At 43.2% G+C, this 21,650-nt stretch overlaps 8 protein-coding genes across 8 annotated transcripts; 5 read left to right on the forward strand and 3 right to left on the reverse strand. All coding sequences in view use genetic code 12, as the record gives it.

Moving 5' to 3' along the window:
- Positions 1-130: 130 nt before the first annotated feature.
- CXQ85_000607 (uncharacterized protein) lies at positions 131-1,198 on the forward strand (the record flags this gene model as incomplete). The annotated part of the gene is made up of 1 exon (XM_025484350.1): positions 131-1,198. The coding sequence occupies one exon, from the start codon at positions 131-133 to the stop codon at positions 1,196-1,198; it is 1,068 nt and encodes a 355-aa protein (XP_025342565.1).
- A 713-nt stretch (positions 1,199-1,911) lies between these two features.
- On the forward strand, positions 1,912-2,691 carry POL30 (proliferating cell nuclear antigen; the record flags this gene model as incomplete). The annotated part of the gene is made up of 1 exon (XM_025484351.1): positions 1,912-2,691. One exon carries the CDS (start codon positions 1,912-1,914, stop codon positions 2,689-2,691), a length of 780 nt encoding a protein of 259 aa, XP_025342566.1.
- Positions 2,692-4,768: 2,077 nt separating this feature from the next.
- RFX2 (Rfx2p) lies at positions 4,769-6,573 on the forward strand (the record flags this gene model as incomplete). The annotated part of the gene is made up of 2 exons (XM_025484352.1): positions 4,769-6,485; positions 6,512-6,573. 2 exons carry the CDS (start codon positions 4,769-4,771, stop codon positions 6,571-6,573), a joined length of 1,779 nt encoding a protein of 592 aa, XP_025342567.1.
- An 895-nt stretch (positions 6,574-7,468) lies between these two features.
- On the reverse strand, positions 7,469-8,800 carry APM1 (Apm1p; the record flags this gene model as incomplete). Its single annotated transcript, XM_025484353.1, has 1 exon — positions 7,469-8,800. One exon carries the CDS (start codon positions 8,798-8,800, stop codon positions 7,469-7,471), a length of 1,332 nt encoding a protein of 443 aa, XP_025342568.1.
- A 1,379-nt stretch (positions 8,801-10,179) lies between these two features.
- On the forward strand, positions 10,180-11,547 carry PGA4 (1,3-beta-glucanosyltransferase; the record flags this gene model as incomplete). Its single annotated transcript, XM_025484354.1, has 1 exon — positions 10,180-11,547. The coding sequence occupies one exon, from the start codon at positions 10,180-10,182 to the stop codon at positions 11,545-11,547; it is 1,368 nt and encodes a 455-aa protein (XP_025342569.1).
- Positions 11,548-11,586: 39 nt separating this feature from the next.
- On the reverse strand, positions 11,587-12,978 carry RPN5 (proteasome regulatory particle lid subunit; the record flags this gene model as incomplete). Its single annotated transcript, XM_025484355.1, has 1 exon — positions 11,587-12,978. The coding sequence occupies one exon, from the start codon at positions 12,976-12,978 to the stop codon at positions 11,587-11,589; it is 1,392 nt and encodes a 463-aa protein (XP_025342570.1).
- Positions 12,979-13,100: 122 nt separating this feature from the next.
- Positions 13,101-15,379, reverse strand: CXQ85_000613 (ATP phosphoribosyltransferase; the record flags this gene model as incomplete). The annotated part of the gene is made up of 2 exons (XM_025484356.1): positions 13,101-13,893; positions 14,373-15,379. 2 exons carry the CDS (start codon positions 15,377-15,379, stop codon positions 13,101-13,103), a joined length of 1,800 nt encoding a protein of 599 aa, XP_025342571.1.
- A 2,132-nt stretch (positions 15,380-17,511) lies between these two features.
- GIN4 (protein kinase) lies at positions 17,512-21,443 on the forward strand (the record flags this gene model as incomplete). The annotated part of the gene is made up of 2 exons (XM_025484357.1): positions 17,512-21,389; positions 21,437-21,443. 2 exons carry the CDS (start codon positions 17,512-17,514, stop codon positions 21,441-21,443), a joined length of 3,885 nt encoding a protein of 1,294 aa, XP_025342572.1.
- Between the last annotated feature and the right edge of the window lie 207 nt (positions 21,444-21,650).

Below are 21,650 nucleotides of genomic sequence, written 5' to 3' on the forward strand. Positions count from 1 at the left end.
TATCGATATTCCCTAAACATCCAACTGGAGGATAAAACTTGTTGGTGGTGGACTCGTCTAGTCTAAATATCATAGTATTCTCATGATGTACTTCGTGGTTCTTCAAGCAATATATACTGCATATACTCTCATGTTCTCACCTCTTTTGACCCCATCGTGGAAGCTAGCGTTAACTTATCAACTCAGAATGCTTGATGAACGTTCCCTTGACATAATCTCCAGGTTCAAAAGTGCGGTACTCACCAAGGTAAATGCGAATGAGAACACGCCAACAATCACATCTCTGAACCGAGGGAAGAAACTTCTGTCAAATAGGAGCAAGGGGGAAACCCTCACGTCCAAGATAGTTGAATACAACGGGTCAAACCGTCTAGTATTCACGAACGATATTATAGAACGTTCAAGCTATCGCAACAAACGCCGGTGGCTGGACTTTTATGGTTCTGAGGTTGGAAATGTCAGTTCGGATGACGCCTTCTCTGATTCGGACCATGAGTCGGGCTTTTCAGACGTTGAAGAGAACGAAGGGGATGACAACCCTTTCAAAAAATTGAAGCTAAGCGAGATATTAGCCCCATTGGCGCATCCTTCCGAAGTTGTCACACATCCTGCCGTCTCCAAAACCTACAAACTGACTTGCTTACCAGGAATCGCTTCCGATCTCATTGATCTCATCGAGCTGGAGCAAAATACTCTTAATCACTTCAATAAGCTTTTGAGGGTACTCAACGGCGAAGACTGGTTCTTTATTCTTGAAGACAGCCTTGGTCTACCGGATTATGACCATGGCCTCGACGAGCAAGCAGTTAGGAGTACACCGGATGCAGATGGCGACTTTATTGAAGGTGATACCACAAGGGAGCCGCTGGATCGGCAAGAAGAGATGGTCAAACAACGTATGGACAAGGCGCTAAAAGAGAATGGATATAAGGTGGAGGATCCGTTCTTTGCTCTTCCCAAGAGTTTGGCCAGATACGAAGCACACCAAAGGAAGCTCCTCGAAGAAGCACCCTTTGAAAGTAGCGACAAAGAAGAACAAATCCAGCAAGATCTCATAAATTATTTACAGTTGAGTATTCAGCGCCAGCAGGAGTACATCAAGAACCTTACCACTATCCGAAACGGTATTGTCAAGGCAGATAGATATCGCAACGATATACATAGATGGGGCAAGGAAATGGGTGAAAGGAAGAATTGATCGTCTAGATGAAAAGCCACCAAACTGTGTCACTTTCTCGATACCAGGCGCTCATACCTACCATAGCGCCTGGTAACCCTTCAAGACCTGCTGACTAGTCATGTCATATATAATTTTTTTTTTGGGGCATGACCAGAGGTGATACTCTCAAAACCCTTCGAAATTGACTAATGTTACATGTATGGCCAATATAAGTTACTCCATCGAAATTTTATACTCGTCACACATCCTCCTCATTGCGTCCCAAGTATCCATAAATACCTACCCATCATCTCCGATTCAGTTGTGCGCGGGAATAAATGTTAACTCATAGTGAATGACAACAAAGATAAGAAATGGGTTTACAGGCAATGTCCCAAATAACAATCTCGAAAAAATGTGAACTTTCCATGATGCCGAAGATTGAGGAAGTGGAGAAGGACCGAAGACAGCGCCTTCTTCATAGCTACGTAAAACGTGCTATCAATATCTGCATTTCAAAGAATTAGACAGCAGAGAGACGAATTTAGATCGTTAGATCAGCAGCAAATGAATCACAACAAATGAATCACGGCAAACTACCTATGCAAAAGGTCCTTGATAACACGGACTGCACAGCGTACTATTCTTGAATTCTAGGGTGAGTCGCGTTCCGTCTCTCGCGTCGCGCAACAACTCTGGAAAGTTTTCTCCATTTTCTTTTGGTTCTTTACAAAAATCAATCGATTTCGACAATGCTTGAAGGAAAGTTCGATGAGGCTAGCCTCCTTAAAAAGATCGTGGACTCGATCAAAGATTGTGTCAAGTTGTGCAACTTCAATTGTACCGAGCATGGCATGACGGTTCAGGCCGTAGACGATTCGAGAGTGTTGTTGGTATCTCTCTTGGTGGGTCTGTCCGCATTTTCTGAATACAGATGTGACCGCGATATTACCTTGGGTATTGACTTGGATTCTTTCTCAAAGATCATAAAATGTGGCAACAACGAGGACTACTTGACCTTGTTGGCTGAGGACTCACCCGACAGCGTGATGACCATTTTCGAGGACAAGAAGAAGGAGCGCGTCTCGGAATACTCCTTGAAGTTGATGGATATTGATTCCGAATTCTTGAGAATTGACGACATGCAATATGATTCTGTCATCAACATGTCAAGCAGTGATTTTGCCAAAATTGTGAGGGATTTGAAGAACCTTTCTGAATCCCTCAATATTACCGTGACAAAGGATTCAGTGAAGTTCAGCGCAGAAGGTGAATCTGGTTCGGGTTCGGTAGTCTTGAAGCCCTACACGGATATGGACCACCCGGAAGAATCCGTATCTGTGAACTTGGAGAATCCTGTTGATTTAACTTTTGGTTTGAAGTATTTGAATGACATCATAAAGGCAACTGCCCTTTCCGGAACGATCACCATCAAGTTAGCAGACAAGACCCCTGCATTATTTGAATACAAGTTAGATGCGGGAGGCTATTTAAGATTTTATTTGGCCCCTAAGTTTGACGAGGATGACTAGTATAGGAGACAAGATTGATACTTAATACACAGTAGTTTTTTTTTTTTTTATTTTTTTTTTTTTTTTTTTTCCTTTATGGCTTATTTAGCTTATTTTGCGAAGGTCATAAAGATACTCCTTTGTAAGGTTATGAAAATTATCCGTACCTCCGAGATGTGCACGCCAGCGGCGACCAGAGGACCGTGTAACGTTACGACTTACATCTCTTGAACTGCCGATGAGACAGTACGCAATAACCTGATATAGCGCAGTCGAGGAAAGTAGTCAGGTATTTACTTCAACACATGTGTTTTGCATTTGTTGATCATGCATCGGAACGATCATACTCGACATGTTCAAGGATATACATAACATAGAACTGGAGCAAACCAATCCAAATCGGTATGCTTCAGAACTTTAAACACACGACCTGTCTCGAGAGCCAATGTGGGGAGAAAATGTGTGATACACTCAATTCAACCCGCCTCGATCAAGCTATCAAGAGCTTTCGAAACGTTGAAGTCAAAAGCTAGCAAACTATGGAAAAGTCCTCGAGCGTAGCGTCCTCCTGGGTTATTGGATTGCACATCTCTTCCCATTGTCTCAAGAGATCGTAGATCAGGGTACAGCCATTTTTGTTGTGATCACTGAAAGCGCACTGCAAAAGCTTAATTATAAATAAAATAATAATAAAAACATCTTAGGAAATACAAAGTCAATTTGGAGGTAAATCCGGGATATTTTGTCGAGTCCTTTCATGACCAGGCTTTCAGCATTGTTAAAATGCTTGTAACAGACTTAGAAGGGCATAGCGCTGTATTACGGTTTCCCAAGAATGTTTCCAGGGAATCCCCGAGACATCGCTTTATGCGTTCGGATATGAGACATTCTTCGAGATCAATATGCAACTTGCTCCGCATTACGATCCCGCAGACATAAATAGATAGGAGGATCATTTTCTCCAGAGTTTTCTGCCACGTTTACCTGCTTCCTTGATAACTATATCCCATCTATTTCACCCGTTTCTAACAAAGAATGCCAGGAAACTAAACTTGTTACGACATCAAGCACTTATGACTAACAGCCACAAACGACACAAATCCTCACAGGATTCAAGCTCTATCTTTTGTTCCAGCCGCGATCACAGGTCCAGTGCTAGCCACATACAGAGTAATGCAGATCAAGGAGAATCCCATGAGTTGCCTCCGCTAGCACTATTTGCTCACGAGCCATTCCCTGTAACTTCAGGATATGCGCTGAGTTTGTTTCGATCCAACTCGATTGCGGGCCCTCTGTCCAGCAGACCCATTTCCTCAGTACTATCAGCGCGCTCCGCCTCTGTATCAGCTAAGAGGGACCATGGTTTCCTTTCCTCTAATAACGCGCTGCTCACGCGCCACGGCCCAATCCATCTCCCTCGTGCAGCTTCTTCACTAGGTAATGATATTTATGCACATGATTCCCTTTTTAAGCACACACAGAACAGGAATCTAACGACGCAGTCTTCCTTCCCATTACAAACCTCCTTGAGTCAACCAATATATCCTATATCAAATGTCCACAAGAAGCCTATGTTCCAGTCACCTCAGAATTTAACTCCCTCAGCTTCTCAGCCTTTCTCAACGTCGCTGACCCCCAGCTCACGGAAGAATACGCAGGCAACACAATCGTCATTCGTGCACAGAAATCAGATCTCAATTTCCAGTCACATGGATTTGTTCAGCTTGAACAGTTCGCTGGATGGAAAACTGGATTCCACACTTCTTCCATCCGCACAACAAGCCATGACACTGCTGCCGCAAAAGCTTAAACTGCGTCCATCAGATGCATCTCTTATCCCACCAGGACCTGTTGAGATACAATCGCATCAACAAACACAGCCGAATCCGGGACACAAGTCGGAGTTTCTACCTTATCACCCTCCCATGAAAACCTTCTTCATAACATTTTAGGGGAGATGCTCAAAGTCGATGCATTTAACCTCAATTCATTCCTTTTATCCTTACTACACAAAGTCAACCCCTCATTGCCCTTGGATGATTTCTATAATATCCTTTACAACCCCAAAACGTTTAATAACTTCAACCTACATACCGGGATGGAAAAGATCGACAAGACAGTACCCTCAGATGACATAACAGACTCTATCGAAATCATTCAAAGAGTGTTGGAGGTATTTCGCTCCCCAGAATCATTGTACAATCAATTCCCAGCATTGGAAGGCACAGAATTGAAACCGTCTAATGTAAATCTTCATGAACTACTTCGATCGTTCTTGGCAATCAAAATCTTGCGCCACTCGTTGATTGAAGACGATGGTGGAAACACAACCCCTGAGCGCTCACCCATTCCACGCCTCGATATTTACAAAGTTTACTACATACTATGCCAAAAGCTCATTCTCAAATATCCGTCCTCCTCAAATACTACAAGTTTACAACAGAAGTTAATATTTGGGCAATCGAAATTGGGAAAGCTCATAAAATTAGTATACCCTAACTTGGTATCAAAACGATTAGGGCGTCGTGGTGAGTCAAGATACAACTACCTCGGTATTCGATGGAATGAGAACATTGTCAGCGATGAGATCACGCAGATGTTCAACAGTGACTTGCCCCAATTAACGGAGCTCTTCAAAGTACTGAAGAAGCCACATGGGCTTTCTCATGGAAAACTGGCTTCACGCCGTCAGTCTTCACTTGGACGATTCTCAGGGAAGAAGCTGTCCAGTGCTCTGACCCAACCTGAAATGATATTTCGTATCAAAGCACAAGGCACCTTTGTTGAACCCAATCATTTCTACCCTGAAGGAGCTTTTACACTGAAGGCGTTCCTTGACGAACAATTGAACGATAATATCGAAAAGAATTGGTTTGCAGCAACATTGAAAACTTCAACCGATGCGTTGGCCACTGCTGGTGTATTGCCAGATGACATCAACCGGCTTTTATTCAGCGCGGATGGCAACTCGGAAGCGGGTGATGGAGATGACGACGAACTTCTACGTGGTATAGTGGATTTCATAATTCCGAAACTTCTCGTTTCCCCGGATCAACCAAAAATTTACCTTCATTTGTTCATGGTCATCTCACTTAAGGTGTTTCCGCATCTCCTACTGCTCAGGAAGCCTCTACACTCGGACAGCATTAAAAGCTTAACAGGCAAAGTAACGCATTTGATCAAAAAAATCGAGAGCGAGATGGGTCCTCTTGTCAATCAGAAAATGGAACAGCAAGATATTAGGAACTTTCTTGGAATCTTGTCTCGAATGATCCATTTGAACCAGCTCCTAGCTGCTTTCTTTAAAGCGGACTTACAGGACTATGTGCTCAAGGAAATGCAAGAAGATGTCACTAGAATTGTTACAGAAGGCGAGAAAGACGGACTTAATGAGACTTATCGCTTGATATCGGAGGCTTGCATCAGCGTGCTTCTTGCGTGTCGATACAAACCACTGTTTCGAGGGGTTCCAGTGACAGATAGCGTAAGGCAATTTCTTTTTGAGTCCTGTCATTCCATTGAACAGATGGTGAGTCAAGACTTGGCCCTGTTTGTAATGAACGTCATGGAGGGCTGGTTGCCACAAACAGAGGAAAGCTTCCACGGTGCCCTCAAATTTAGGCTACTTCTTGCCACACTTAAACTTGTTGATGAGGGAGTGCTTAACGAAGACATCAAAGCGAGGTTTCCAGCCCTGGTTATCCGAGGGCTTTACTCGAGGATAGCAATCCAGATACTTCAGTTCACATATAGGGCACATGCATCAATGCTCGGTGGTAAGACGATGACCCAGCGAATCCTACTTTTCGCTTGTGGTACGTGTTGGAAAGCTTCATCCAAGAGTACCTTGATGTATTGGCCGAGATTAACAGTCTTCATCTAAAGGCCGTTGAACAGCCTTGAGTTTAATTCTTTACTTCAATAAATAATGTAATGTTTTATACAGACGCCATAAGTAAGTTCTGGTTACACATACTGTTCTTTTCTTTTTCCTCTTCCCCTCCTAATATGCTAAGATCAATCTTCCCTCTCTCCGCGACTCACTCTCATGGCGTTCCTATATAGCTTCACTTTCGCGGGCTTACATTCGCTTCAAGATTCATACACCATTGTCAATGAAAGATATCACGGCAGTGGTTCACCATCAGATAAAGAATTACGAACTGACATCTAGGTCAAGAGAATTGTTCCGTTTGAGACCACAGAATGAGGCCAGGATTTCCAAGAGAATTCTTGATAAAAAACTAGACAAGCAATTGCTTGAACTACTTCTGAAAAGAGACCGCCTCAACAGGAAAATTAATGAAATGCTAGATAAAGCCGCGGAAATAAATGATCCGAAGAAAGTAACAGATTTTCAAGAGGCTGAGAGCTTCATTAAAAGATTTCTCTTGACGGAGACAGAGAAAGCTGATCAGATACATGCTTTGATAGAAAAACATAAGAACTATCAAAGCAGTATTGCGAAACAAAGGCAGGATATCATCGAAAAACATAGCAAAACACATATGCGACCTTTGGCAAGTCTATCCAAATTCAGCGCAGTGCAACAACACGAAGTGTCCCAAAAAGAGAGGGCGCTTCAATCTGAACTCCACGACTTTTACGTAGGTGTCGCAGATTCACAACGTACACTTGCTTTCGAATCGGAAAACATGCTTCGACATTTGGGAGTGCCATTTTTCGCTTTAGAGGACCCCCGCGATGCATCCATTCAACCAGAAAAGTTATCTGACTTGAAGGCAAAAGTTCTCGAGCTACTAAGCCAGTCATTCGATTGAATACAAGCATGCAATAATTACTTAGTTCTAACGGTATAGTCATCACCCGACTGCGTAATGTAACGTACCCAAGGGTAAGACTGGTATTGAAGCTTTGGCTCGTTGATTCGCAAGTAGCGGACTTGAATACCAGATGTAGTGAAGTATGGGATGGAGAATTTAACCTTAATTGGTTTCTTTGATACGATATCTTCTGGGTCACCAACAGCTGGTAAACCAAGCTCAGCCTTCATATGGAACTGCTTTCCTCCGGGGAACGTCTTGAGTTTCCATATCAAGCAAGATTTTTCAGGGATCCATTTAATGGTACCATATTCAGGTGTGAATTTAGGAGTATCGGCATCTTCAGGAATAGGAATAATGACTTCGACATTGTTTGCAGTCGATTTCTTCTTGATTTGTGCTTTCACAGAACACAAAATCTCGATTCGACTATGCCGATGGACGACGAACTTGCAATTGACAAGGATCAATGGTTTTACCAAAAACTGAGCCGACAGCAAGCGATATGACATGACAGTGAATTCACCATCAGGAGGAATAAAGGTGATAATCCTCTCATTTTCGAATTTGGATAAGCGGACACATTGATGAAATTTGATATCTTCCATCTCTATCTTTTTCGAGTTTGACGCTGATTCACTTGCAGTATCATCTTGCATGTTGGAAGAGAATATACCTTTGTCGTTGAGACCTAGACGAAGGTCAGGCATGCCACTTAGTTTAGATTTCATTTTCACCTCTCCTAGAATCTCGCTGTTGAGCACTTGACCATTGGCATTGATCAACATATTAATTGACTCCACAACATCTAAAAATGCTTCGTTCTTCTTGTAACTGATTCCCTCCTTCCTCCAACTGACAGCGTTAGTGACAGCGCTCGGAGGTTGAACGACCCTCGAAGGAGTCTTCTTGATCAACTTATAGTAGTCCTGAGTAATGTACTCCTTCAATATTTTCGTATCGGTTGTTTGAGGTACGCCATAATCCATCATCTCGTCTAAAAGCTCGTACGTTATGACAAAATTATCACGGATGGATTCCTCCTCCAAGCTCTTGAAATATTGCTGAAGTACCTCTATCATTTTCGATAAAAACACCACTATACCCATGACGTTTTCATTTTTGCGAGTTAAGGCACATATGTACAAGTTGTTGTGGTTGATGTAGACATAATTAATGCCCTTGCTATTGATGTATGGTTTGTAAAGTGAATCGTCGTCATTATTTTCAAGCTCTAGAAGTAAAAGAGGAAAACTCTCGATAGTATTTGAAGGTATATCCCCTTTGTAATCTCTAGATAGTAAAGGTTTGCCCTTTGCATCAAGGAAATGTATCTGAGAAGCCATGGTGCCAGTGAGAGAAGATCTGTGTATGTGTTGAATTGAAATGTCTGGTAAGGCATATAGACCCGTGCACCAAAATTTCAAATCCTGGCACGGTAGTGATCAGGATAAATTGATGGATAGCTGGGGCATAGTAAGAGGACTCGAACTATCCTCACGAACCGACAGTAGTTATTCTTTTTCTTTTCAGTAACAACGAAAAAAAAAAAAAATCACAAAGAATTATTATATGGAGACGACCTACAAGTCGTCCCCCTTTTCTTTAAGGTATTCCCGATTTTGAGATAAGAGTACACCGGTCTAGAAGCGAAAGGCCGAAGTATCGATTTCAAGAACCCACGAGATTTCTAACCAAGGGAAATTATAACTTTGTACTTGAAGAGACTGACTGCGTGAGGTAGGGAGAGGACGCGATTTAACACAAAGAAAAGAAGGGCGGACAACAAGCACGGGGCGTTGGAATCCCGAAGGGGCTAATTGGAGGCATGAAGTGCAAAACTGAACCAAGAAAGTGATTCGTTTTGGCGGCATATCCCACCGTTGGCTCTTTAGACAGGTCTTCGCAACAACAGGCTGGAGAAAAAGACTTCGATGGTCCAATACTGAGTGGCGGAATCACTCAATCACGGCTCGTTGAATTTCGGAACCCCAAAGAATTGCCTTTCCATCTTTCAATTCCATTGAAGACACAACCAGGGGTTAGTGCACTGCTGCGAAAAGGCGAAAGTCAAGCGGGCACAGTAGCTCGGCAATTTGCGTCGGTAGGTCTTTGGGGAACTTGAAGCAAGAGAAATGAGTAGTGGTTAAGCCTCAGCGAACGGCGTTGTCGGTCGCTTTGTCCCATCCGAATGTCAATAGAATGGAGCAACAGATGCCCCGTCCTCAGCTTCGCCTTGGGCGTGCCTGGCAACATAGCCCTCTCATGCTTGGCGTGACGAGACGAGCCAAGGTTCATCGGGAGTTCTTGGATCGTCCCATACAAAATTTTGTGTTCTGGTCTTGGCTCGGGTGCCATGAAACCCCCAAACCGTGGGAAAGAGGGCCCAGCCTGCAGACAGTGCCTGCGAAAATGAAACCAATCCGGCACAGAACAGCGGTTTTCTTCTTTGTTTACGCTTCCTCTTATCGATTCGACGTACCAAAACAGCAACTGTACATATCCTCGCTGTTTCAAGGTGTCCATGCTGCTATTTTTTTCCCGCGCTTTTGAGCGCTACTGCAGCATTTGCATGGGCCGCGTTCGCTTTTTCGTGGCTCAATGCTCTAGCCCAGTATTGTGCGTCTCTATTTTTGTTTCCCCATATATAGCCGATAGTGCCCAACCTCCGTGAAAACGTCTCTTTTGACACCTTTACTTCCTTCGTCTTTCGCTACTATCAAAAATGTTTTGGTCCTTCTTTTTGCTTCCACTACTCGCTGTAGCAGCCGACATCGTGCCTATCGTTACCAAAGGTAATGCCTTCTACAAAGATGGTACCGACGAGAGATTCTACATCAAGGGTGTTGCTTACCAGCCTGGTGGAGCATCCAATCTTTATGACCCACTCTCTGATCCAGATGTGTGCAAGAGAGATATCAAATACTTCAAGGAGCTTGGTGTAAACACCATTAGAGTTTACTCCATCGACAACACTGGCGACCACGACGAATGTATGGAAGCCCTCGCCGACGCAGGTATTTACTTGATCTTGGATACTAACATCCCCCACGCCTCCATCGCTAGAGATGATGGTGCCAACTGCTCCTACAATACCATGTACCTTAACGAGGTTTTCGCCACCGTTAAGTTGATGTCCAAGTATGATAATACTTTGGGGTTCTTCGCTGCTAACGAGGTTATCAATGACAAGGAGTCTACCCCTGCTGCACGCCAGGTGAAGGCCGTCGTTCGTGACATTAAAACTTTCCAGAGAGCCAACGGCCTCCGTACTATCCCTGTTGGTTACTCTGCCGCTGATGTCTCTGAGAACCGTTTCCAATCTGTTGAATACTTTAACTGTGGTGACGATGAGATGGCGCGTGTTGACATGTTCGGTTACAATGATTATTCTTGGTGTGGAAGTTCGTCTTTTACTCGTTCTGGTTATGACAAAAAAGTCAAGGAATACAGCAACTATTCTGTTCCCTTATTCCTTTCCGAGTTTGGCTGCAATGAAGTTACTCCTCGTAAATTCACTGAAGTTGGTGCTATTTTCTCTGACGATATGTCGCCTGTTTTCTCTGGTGGTATCGCTTATGAGTACACCGAAGAGGCTAACGAATATGGTTTAGTCGAAATTGGAGGCAGTGACAACCAGACTGTGACCAAGAAGGACGACTTTGACTACCTCAAGGAAGAATTTTCTTCTGCCACCTTCCCAAAGGGTGACGGCGGTGCTCAAACTGACTTGGAACATGCCTCTTGTCCTACTCTTGACAGCAAGTGGGAGGCCAGCAATGATATTCCTGACACTCCAAAGGGTGCTTTGAAGTACTTCCATGGTGCTCAACCTTCCGGAAACGGTTTCGATGCTAGCACTCAGTGGGCTTGTGTCGATGGTGATAACGACGTTGATGATTCTAGTGATTACAGCGGTGCTTCCGGCTCTTATACTCCAAGTGCTCGTTCTTCCTCCTCAGGCTCATCAAACTCCAACTCCAACTCCAATTCTGGTAGCTCTTCATCCAGCAGGGAGAATGACGGCAACAACATTGGAACTATCTCAGGATTTGCTTCCTTGAGTGCTTTCATCTTTGCCCTCATTGTTTAAATAACGATATATCTAAAACATTTCATTTCTATATGAACATCACGAACGCTGTTTAATACCGTACATCATTTCTTCCTTATTGATCAAATGACCGATACTATCAACCTCCTCTAAGAGCTTGTCCACATCATAAATCCAGTTATTCAACATGTCGTTGATATTTTCGCTGTTGCTCGTGATCTGAGCCGCACCTGCCGTGGAGCCATGCTTTAAGTTATCAAACTTGATGATTCCTTGTGGCCTGTTAATTTTGGCGCTGATCATACCCTTGTTTACCATGCCACTGACATGTGTTTCAGCATCTTGCGCATTGACTTGCAACAAGTGAGCCAAACGATCCAACTTTATGAACAGATAGTACATGTTGACGACTCGCAAATTGTGTTCAATGATACGGTTCTGCAAATTTGTATTATTGGCTTCATTCTCAGCAAAGACGGGAGATTTACTGAGATAAGTGCCACGGTAATCTCTTTCAATATTTTCTGAATGAATGAGCTCGTTTGTCGTGAAGATCTCTAAAAGATCAAAAATTTTTGGATCCACATTTTTGGCGAAAGCAGAGTTGGCCTTGATCTTGTGAATCAAGTCAGACTGCAAGTTGTCGTATGGTGATAATATGATGTAGTAGATGATCGAAACGAGCAAGTCTTTGTAGTCGGAAGAGTTCTTGATGAGAGGAATCTCTATCAAAAGAAGCGAGTTCTTCACGATCATAATATAATCGTTCTCATGCTTATTGATATCCAACAAATACTTCAAGTAAATAGATTTGTACTCGTCTGCTTTTTCGAAGTTTTTCAATGTTTTCAAAAGGATCTTCCTACTCAAGATCTTTGCTTGATCATAATCCTTTTTCTGCAAGGTCAATTTGATTTGTTCAAGAATGTACTCAATTTTCTCTTCAAATGGCATTAAAGAATAGGTCTCAACTTGTAAATCACATAGAATCTCTGTCGCTTTGTCCAAGTCGTCTTTCTTCTCCAAGTAGATTTCAGCGAGCATCTTTGACACGACAGCCCTTTCCACTTCGACAAAGATTTTCTTGTCAGTAATCGTACGAATGGTCTCAATAATTTTCATCTTCTTCTCCAAATGCACCGGCTTGTCGTTGTCCAATGACTTGAGGTTCTTGATGATTTCCTGAATCATCAGCTGGATTGACGTTTTCAACTGGCCATGCTTCTTGGATAAAGGAGTGATCAATTCATCTAAATAATCCCAGTCATCATGATGAACGAGTGTTTCAACAATCTTATTCAACACCTTCTTGCTCAGGGCCAAGTCTGACGATTGACGAATCTGTTTCTCCAACACCAAGTACTTCTCAATAGCTTGCTTATAATCGGGGGTTTTCTCAATCAAGGGAATCTGTTCCTCAAGAGTTTCAGAGAAATCTTTTTCAGGTTTAATGGGGTCTTCTCTTGACATATTGTGTGACGACTGACCTGATCTGAGAATGTGTACTTGCCTTCCTAGGTACTCGTTGCCACATGCGTGCGCGACCCAAACTACTACTGACTACCGTTTGCAATTGTGGTTATTAGTAGACTCTATACCCTACAATTATTTATGTCAAACACAAGAATGTCCGTGCCACCAAATTTTTTCAACTCATCCATGACATCACTAATTCTTGCTTTTTCAACCATGGAAGATATAGCTACCCATGGCTCATCGTTTGTTTCCTGAGTTTCTAAAGCAGAAATCGTAGCCGCTCTTCTGCCCGGAGTAATTTTTAACACTTCAGGAACAATAGACCTAGGTGCGTTGTAAGTACACAAGACAAACCTTTGGGCTGCTAAGATACCCTCGAATCTCTGTTGAATGATCTTTACCAAGTCAGGGAAACGAGGAGTCTTGGAGGCGATCAAGTGAGCCGAGGTGTCTAAAACCGTAGCAATGGGTTTCAATCCAGCAGCTTTCATAGTTTCACCAGACTCTACCAAGTCAACTATGGCATCACCAACACCTAATGCACAAGAAGCCTCTACAGAGCCTCCAACATAAGTGATTTTCGTGCTACCTTCAGGAAGACCTTGGACCTGCTCAATCTCTGCGAAGTAATTGCTGGCTAGCTTAGTGAATGATGTAACTATCTTTTTACCAAGTAGCTGCTCAGGTTCATCATATTCTCCCTTCTCGGGAACCTGGACTTGTAATTTGCATTTGCCAAACTGTAAATCCAACAAAAGCTCCACCGACTTCAACATGTCAGCTTCTTTTACCTGGTCCAAGCCAGTGATTCCCAAGTCACATTTACCTTCCCCCACGAAGGTAGGAATATCGGCAGCAGGCAAAAAGATAAGTGCAATAGGCAAGTTGGTGGAAAGGGCGATGTCCAATCTATTAGAGCGTCTGAAATGAATGTCTGCTCCTGAAAGGAAATTGCAACATTTTTCATATAGCCTTCCCTCTTAATCGTTAGTACAAGAAGAAAGCGGTAATTTCGAGTCATACATACTTTTGGGAACAGCAAACATCAAGCGGTCCGGGAGATGATTCACTAAATCCATTGTTAAATTCTAAGCGGTGAAAACAAGTTCTTGAAGGTTTCTAGTTACGGGGTCTGCGAGGTAAGTTTGCGAGCGTGGATAACGATTTTCATAGCTGCGCATACTAACTAATGAGTCAACTTACTATACACCTGCAGGAGTATTGGCGCCGAGACCACATGGAGAGGATCATACAGTGAATCAATAAATAGAATGAAACTGGTATTAGGCCTTGCGTTAAACGTCCAAGGAACCGTCCGTTCTCCTATATTCTGAGCTATGGGCGGAGATAATGATGCAAAAAAGTCTTGATGAATGGTGGATCGCTACTTGGCGACGTCTGATGTCATGGACAGGTTAGAGGTATTGTTCTCGGCATCAGACTTCACTAGCGAATCCAGATCGCTTTCTGTGGAGTTGTCTTGAAAACGTTCGTATGCGGTGGTAGATGAGGACAAGCCTGGCAGGGGAGAAAGCTCAATATCTGCTTTGATGGGTGTCTCAGGAACAGTTGATAGTTTCACTGAAGATGAATTGATATTGCCATTCCCATTGCCATACCAATACATGTTGAAACTCCAGTTAAGAAGTATCTTTATCATGTCCCATGCAGTGAAGTCTGGCCACAATTTGTTGCTGAACATGATTGCACATGACGAGGGAACTGACTGCCATAACAAGAAGTCTGATAGTCTGTAAGTTCCACTGGTACGCACCAATATATCAAGAGGTGGCGATTCTGATGTGTACAAGAAGTCATCGATGGTAGACTCATCGATATAGACAGACGAGTCCTTCTCCGATAAAGTGACAATTCTTTTGATAGAATTTGTCATCTCATCCCTAGAAGTATATGGAAAGCAAACGTTCAAAACAGCTCTGGTGTTGTCCTTCGTGATATTCTCTGTTTCGGCCAAGATCCTTTGGACGTCGCTAGGTAAGAGATCAGTATTACCAAGTATCTTTATCTTAATACCGTATTTTTCACAAAGCTCGCCTTGTTGACTGATTTGTTGGAACTTGGACCGAGCTAAGTCCATCAACCATTCGACCTCATAACGCAGCCTTTTAAAATTCTCAATGGAAAATGCATAGACGGTGGCACATTCAACACCAGATTCGTAAAGAAGCTCAAGTATGTTAGCCATAGAATCAAAGCCCAAATTATGCCCTTCCTTTAATTCGATTTTATGACTCTTGGCGTATCTCCTGTTACCATCCATAATGACACCTACATGACGGGGAGTAGGGCCAGTTCTGATGATGCTTCCAACGACTTTCTTGACACGAGAGACTACCAGGGTATAGCCTGGAAAGGTAGAGATCCATTCAGACATGGTTGAAGATACCTTGATGCTGTGTGGGATTCTGGATTTGGTTCTGAAACAGGAAAAAAACTGAACACTTGAAGGGTGACTTCAATTTGCGAAGCTGAGTAGCCTGCAGTGTATAAAAAGAAATGTAGGTGGTTCGAGCGAAGGTCTCTGATTGAAATGGCGAATCCTTAAAAAAAAAAAAAGAAGGAGAAAAAATATGCTGAAAAAATAAACAAAACCGGGCAATTCTGGTGAATAAATAGAGCTTCCATTCAGAGACCGAGGGGGAGGAGATATAGACTTTATGTCGCTTATGGCAAGAAGAGCCTTGACAGGAAAAAGGGCGCTCTGACCCACTTTGATACCAAACAGGCTAAGGCTGAGAAAGACTACCACATTCAGCAATGGCTGTAATGCACTTCCAAGATGAATCAGCCATACGGCAAATTAACAGGAGGATGTAGTTTTTGTAAAATAAGTGCAAATGACATCACAATATGACGGTAATGGGTAGATTGATTAGAGGTTTGCTGGTTCCTTTCCATCTCCAGGTGGAGGGCCAGCCTCATATCCAAGAACGAATTCCGCCAGGCGATAAGCCATCATTAATTGCTATACCGAATATGTTGTCACGTAAACTGAAACCAATGAGAGATAGAAAGGAAGAATAGGATGTATATGAACGGCCAGAGGCGGTGGCCTGAAATGTCTAGGAAGTTGCGAGACAACATGGCTATTTTTCGCAACCGATATGGCCTCGGATGAAGACGGCCAACATGAAGCACATCATACAAGTATGTCAGATGTGTACTTGTTTACAACGAATGAAAATCTCTTCTTTCTTTTAATGAGTTGTATGAGCCATTTTCCGACAAAGAGGCAAATTACTGAATCATAAGTTTTCTTCACTAAACCCAGTTTAGCTGGTGTATACTTCAAAGTGCTTCGGAAAGGCGTAAACAGCGCCACAATATAGTATGAGCCCCTTTCCTCTTACTTAGCGTGAGTGCTTCGTTTATCAGAGAAGTCATAGCCATCATGAAAGTCGCCAGACCCTCACAACGAAGGTGCTCATCCATAATCAGATCTTCAATTTAATTACAAGAAATCTGCCGCATTATTAGTGAGATTATGCGTTTTCGCTTCTGAAAAGTTGCGCCGCATAAAGGTTGTTTTAGGCCTTGCTGGTACTCTTTCTATGCATAGTAAGTTATGAGCGGTACTTGAAATAATTCTAGCGAATAGCAGCTCTAGAGAGTAGAGATAAATTCGGGTTTCGGCAGAAATACTTATCTCTCAACCGCCCCGACCCAATTCGGTATAGATTGGACGAATAGTCTCCCTCAAGACTAGTCGTCATGGCGCCAACAATATGAAAATTACGATATGACTGGCCTTTAACAACTAAATGTTAAATGTAACGTCGTGTTATATGTCAATCGTCCATCTTTATTGAAATCTTCTAAGATACCAACCTTTCATTTGTATAAACTACCGTTATGTGCTTCTAAGACGCGAAGCCTCTGTACAGCCAGTCCGGCCCCATATGGGCTGAATAAACCGGTTTTGATACTTCCCATGCAATTTCGCCAAAAGAAGAACTTATCAAGGGGTATGTGTCTCCTTTTTTTGCGATTGAATTTGTATTCTGTTACTTCTCTCTACGTATCACTCTGGTCAAAAGTTCCCCATGTATTCGGCTACGTCTTTCCCAGCTCCTCAATCAGCTTCATCACTTGTCTCATAAAGGAATGTTGGCATCTCAAAACCTGCCTTAGGCTCGGAGAGGCTGGAAGGATGCACCGCGTGCCTGTCGCCAACGGTAGACGCCTTCTTCAAGAGCCTAAACCGGTGCAGTAAGGCACTTTTTCGCTGCGATTTTTGCAACGCGTCGCGCTGACCTGGTGTCTGCTTCCCGATTGAGAAAATCTTTCGCTTTTTATTAAAACCCTGCTCTCCAGGCGTCGTTCATTTGCCAATCCTTATACCTACATATTCTTATTTCATCGTCAATTCCACAAGAAGCAAACTTTTTCCTACCTTCCCTGAACCTTCTTGTCATATAAGCTTCGCTCCCCACAACCAGGCTTTATACTTATTTTTTTTCCCTTTGATACTCAAACTCCACTGTCACTCGTTCCACTAGTCCCATTATGCCGCTCTCAAGACAGGCCTCTCTTTCGTCGGCCACGTCAAATTCTCATAGCCATCCCCAGACGATTGGTCCATGGAAGTTGGGAAAGACCCTCGGCAGAGGTGCCACAGGCCGTGTTCTTCTCGGTATCAATAGTTCAACGGGCCAGAAAGCCGCTGTGAAAGTCGTTTCAAAATCTGCTTTGAATGACGAATATGACAAACCCACAAAGGGCGGTCTTCCTTATGGAATTGAACGTGAAATTATTATCATGAAGTTGCTCACTCACCCCAATGTGTTACGTCTCTACGACGTTTGGGAGACATCAAAGGCTTTGTACTTAGTGTTGGAGTATGTCGAAGGCGGTGAATTGTTCGACTTATTGGTCGAGAGAGGTCCTTTACAGGAGCAGGAGGCAGTGAAATACTTCCGTCAAATTGTGTTGGGTACCGCTTATTGCCATGCCTTGGGTATCTGTCATAGAGATTTAAAACCAGAAAACCTTCTCCTCGACGCTTCCCTCAATGTCAAATTGGCAGATTTTGGAATGGCTGCCTTAGAAAGCAACGGTAAATTGCTTGAAACATCCTGTGGCTCCCCTCATTATGCTGCCCCGGAAATTGTCTCTGGCTTGAAGTACCATGGTGCTGCTTCAGATGTCTGGTCGTGTGGTGTTATCCTTTTTGCCTTGCTAACCGGAAGATTGCCTTTCGATGATGAAAATATCAGGAACCTATTATTGAAAGTACAGGCGGGCACTTTTGACATGCCCGAGGAATTGAGCACTGATGCTCAAGATTTGATTTGGCGTATGCTTACAGTTGACCCGATGAAGAGAATGACAACTCCAGAAGTCCTAAACCATCGTCTTTTGAACAAGTATCCCATTCCTAACGAAGATCTTATCAGTGTTAAGTCCTTACCTCATCCAGAAACCGCATATAGATCGTTGGGTTCTATTAAGAACATTGACAAGCAAATCTTGCTGAACCTTTCAATCTTATGGCATGATAGACTGGAAGACGAGATCATTAAATGTCTTCTTAAAGAGGGTCCAAACCCGGAAAAGACTTTCTACGCCCTACTTCTTAGATACAGACATAACCTGGACGAGGCGTCTACCCCATCTTTATCTGTGGGCGGCTCCCCTGACAAGCGTATTCCTCGCTCGGGCTCTTCATTATCTAACAGGGCGACTCCAAAGCGCAGAAGCAGCAAAATTAATGCTACTACAGCTAAAAATAGACCAGTTTCCTTCCAGAGACGCTATGGTGCCAACAGAAACTCTGTGATCAATACGGGCCGTCTTTCAGCTGCATCTAGTGTCCAGAACTCTCCTTTCAAGTCTCCTGGCAAGAATAACGGTAGAGGCTTCAGTCAATCGCCATCTAAGTCGCCACGCAGAAAGCCGACCTTTTCGAGGCTGTCAACCGCTAGCTTGCCTAGAAACCTCTACAACGATATTGTTAATGCTCAGGAGCAATCACAAGGCTCACTCCCACCGACGTTACCATCGAAGGATTCAATTTACGCACCTGGGGAACACGACCCTAACCAGCCTATCAAAGCGGGCCAAGACCAAGGTGACACCAATAGAAACGCAAATTTTGCTCTTGAGTCTGCTCCTACATTAGCACCCGGCCCGTTATCGAACTCTGCTAAAAGAACTTCCATGGCATCGAAGAGAATGTCCAGACGTAAGTCTATTAGACAGTCGCTCACGTCTGGCCTCAAAAGAAACTCGATCACTGTGAAGCTTTTATCCACGTATGCTAAATTATCGAGTGAGACTGATTGGGAGTACATGGACAAGCAAACGAAGCGTACTTCAGCCACTTTTGCTTCTTTATGTGACAAGATATTTAACCAAGAAGACTACAACGTTGATGACGAAAAGCTCGAAGATGAAGAAGAAAAAAGGGCCCGAGAATATGAGAAACTTATGGAGATTGAGAGAAAAAAACACGAAGCTGAGCTTAAGGCTAGGAAGGAGCTTGCGAAGCAAAAGAAACGCCTGAAGAGGCGCTCTTTGTTGGCTTCCTCCAAAAGGTTGTCGATTACCGTTACCGAGGACAACAAGAAAGATTCCGAGGTCATTCCTGATGGCGGTCATATCCTGCAACCAAAAAGGCAATCAAAAATTGTTGGTAATTTGCGGTCCATCTCTGAAGGTGCCAAGAACGACCAGGAAGACGATTTAACTCAGGCAGATGTCGAAACTCTTAAGAAGAGGTCAGTTACGCAACCAAACCCTCGTCGCCGTTTAACACCTATCTTGACCAGGCGCCCAGTTTCTCGATTAGACCCCTTGTGGACTGCTCAAGACATCGAGGACGCCGTTCAGGATTCCGGAAATAAAGGAACTGAGAAAGCACGAAAGAAGGTTAACAGAGAGTCAATGGTATCTGTTGGCAATGCCGATGACACTCGGAGACTTTCAAAGAACTTTGAATACGATAATCAGGATTTCCATCTTTCTGAAAATGAGAAGGAGGAAGTTGATTTGAGCGAGGACTATATGAATGAGATAAGAAAGTCCAAACTTCTCAATTCCCAATACAATCTAAAGGGAAATTTGGATAATGAACAACCGGAGACAGCCCCCAAGAGTCGTGGAAAGAAGACCAATTCCCAAAAGCTTGAAGACAGGAAGACCTTGATTGGTAGTGTCCATATTCCGAAGGTGACGAGAAAATCAACTCATTTCTCTGCTTCCAACAAGAGATTATCAATCCTTACTATGAGGTCTACCAAAGAGTCTTATAGAGATTTGAACAGTATACTTGATGCCCACAATGAAGATATCGATGAAAGCGAACTTGCAGAAGAAGAGAGACTTGACCAAGGTATGCCGCAACTCAGGACGAGTTTTGCGGACCGATTGGATCGTGCAGGTTTCAACAACGAAGATGATGATGAAGTTTCGGAAGGGGGTTCTGTTTTAGATTTCGACGAGCATCTTGCCAACAAGCGTTCTTCGTACTATGCTGGCCATGGACCCAAGAGATACCCAACGACAAAGAGACATTCAATCAAGCCCAAGAAGGGACCGCTAGATGACGAAGAAACATTGTTCGAAAATAAAAGCTCTCCAGAGAAGAATGCTGATTACACTTTTGCCGATGATATTGAAGCGAATGATGCTAATCATGGCGACATGGACGTGTTCGATAATATCAAGTTACCTAAAGACAAGAAGGAGTCTCACAGGCCAAAACGGGCATCTGGAAAGAATCCGGTCTCTACTATGTTAATTCCTGACATGGAGAAGGTTGAATCGGAAACGAAGCAGGAGAGCCAAAAACCTTATGGTAAGGTTCCAAATAACAGGACCACTACCAATGAACACCAAAAGCAGAGCAAGCCTTTGGTCGACAAGACGAACACTCCGTATCCTCCAACGCTGGACCAACCTCAAAAGCGCAACAGGTCAATCTTCCGTAAATTGTCCTGGGGCACAAAGAAGTCCTTGGATGACAGCGGTGCTCAACAGCTCCCCTCGCCGGCAGATTCTCGTGCAAACTCTGTCGAGGAGAAGAAAGGTGGTCTCTTTTCTAGATGGTTTTCTTCTTCGAATACTGCGCCAACAGCTGACGATATTAAGAGATTCAGAACCATACTTCCGAAGCATGAAATGATCACAGCTCTTTATGCTTTACTCAATTCGTGGTCAAACTTTGGATTGAAGCATTTGAAGAAGGACAATGTCGGGTTTAACATAACGGGTGCAATTTCCGGCAACAATTCTTTCAATTTGAAAAGCTGCAAGTTTAGGATTAAGATTAATTCTCGAGCAATGAACCAGAAATCAGAATTGATCTGTGCAAAGGTTAAAGGTTCCAGCGCCACTTCTGCAACGTTATTCAAGGAAATTCAAAAAGTGCTTGAAAAGAAGGAGTTTTGGAGAGATAGATATGTATATTAAATTTTTACCCTGAAAATAGAAAGTGATAGTATATTATGCCTTGGACGATACCCCAAGCCACTTCAGAAGTTCATCTAACTTATAGCTGGCTTTCGGCATAAAATGAAACTTACGTATTGGTTTCCCAAAATCAATGCTCTGCTCTGTAGTACATTATTCATCAACCAAAGGTAAAACACACAAAAAAAAAAAAAAAAAAAAAAAAAAAGAAAAAAAAATCCAATGCCTGGGTA

Source organism: Candidozyma haemuli, assembly GCF_002926055.2.
Source record: "Candidozyma haemuli strain B11899 chromosome Unknown A_2014730914, whole genome shotgun sequence".
Lineage (NCBI taxonomy): Eukaryota > Fungi > Ascomycota > Pichiomycetes > Serinales > Metschnikowiaceae > Candidozyma > Candidozyma haemuli.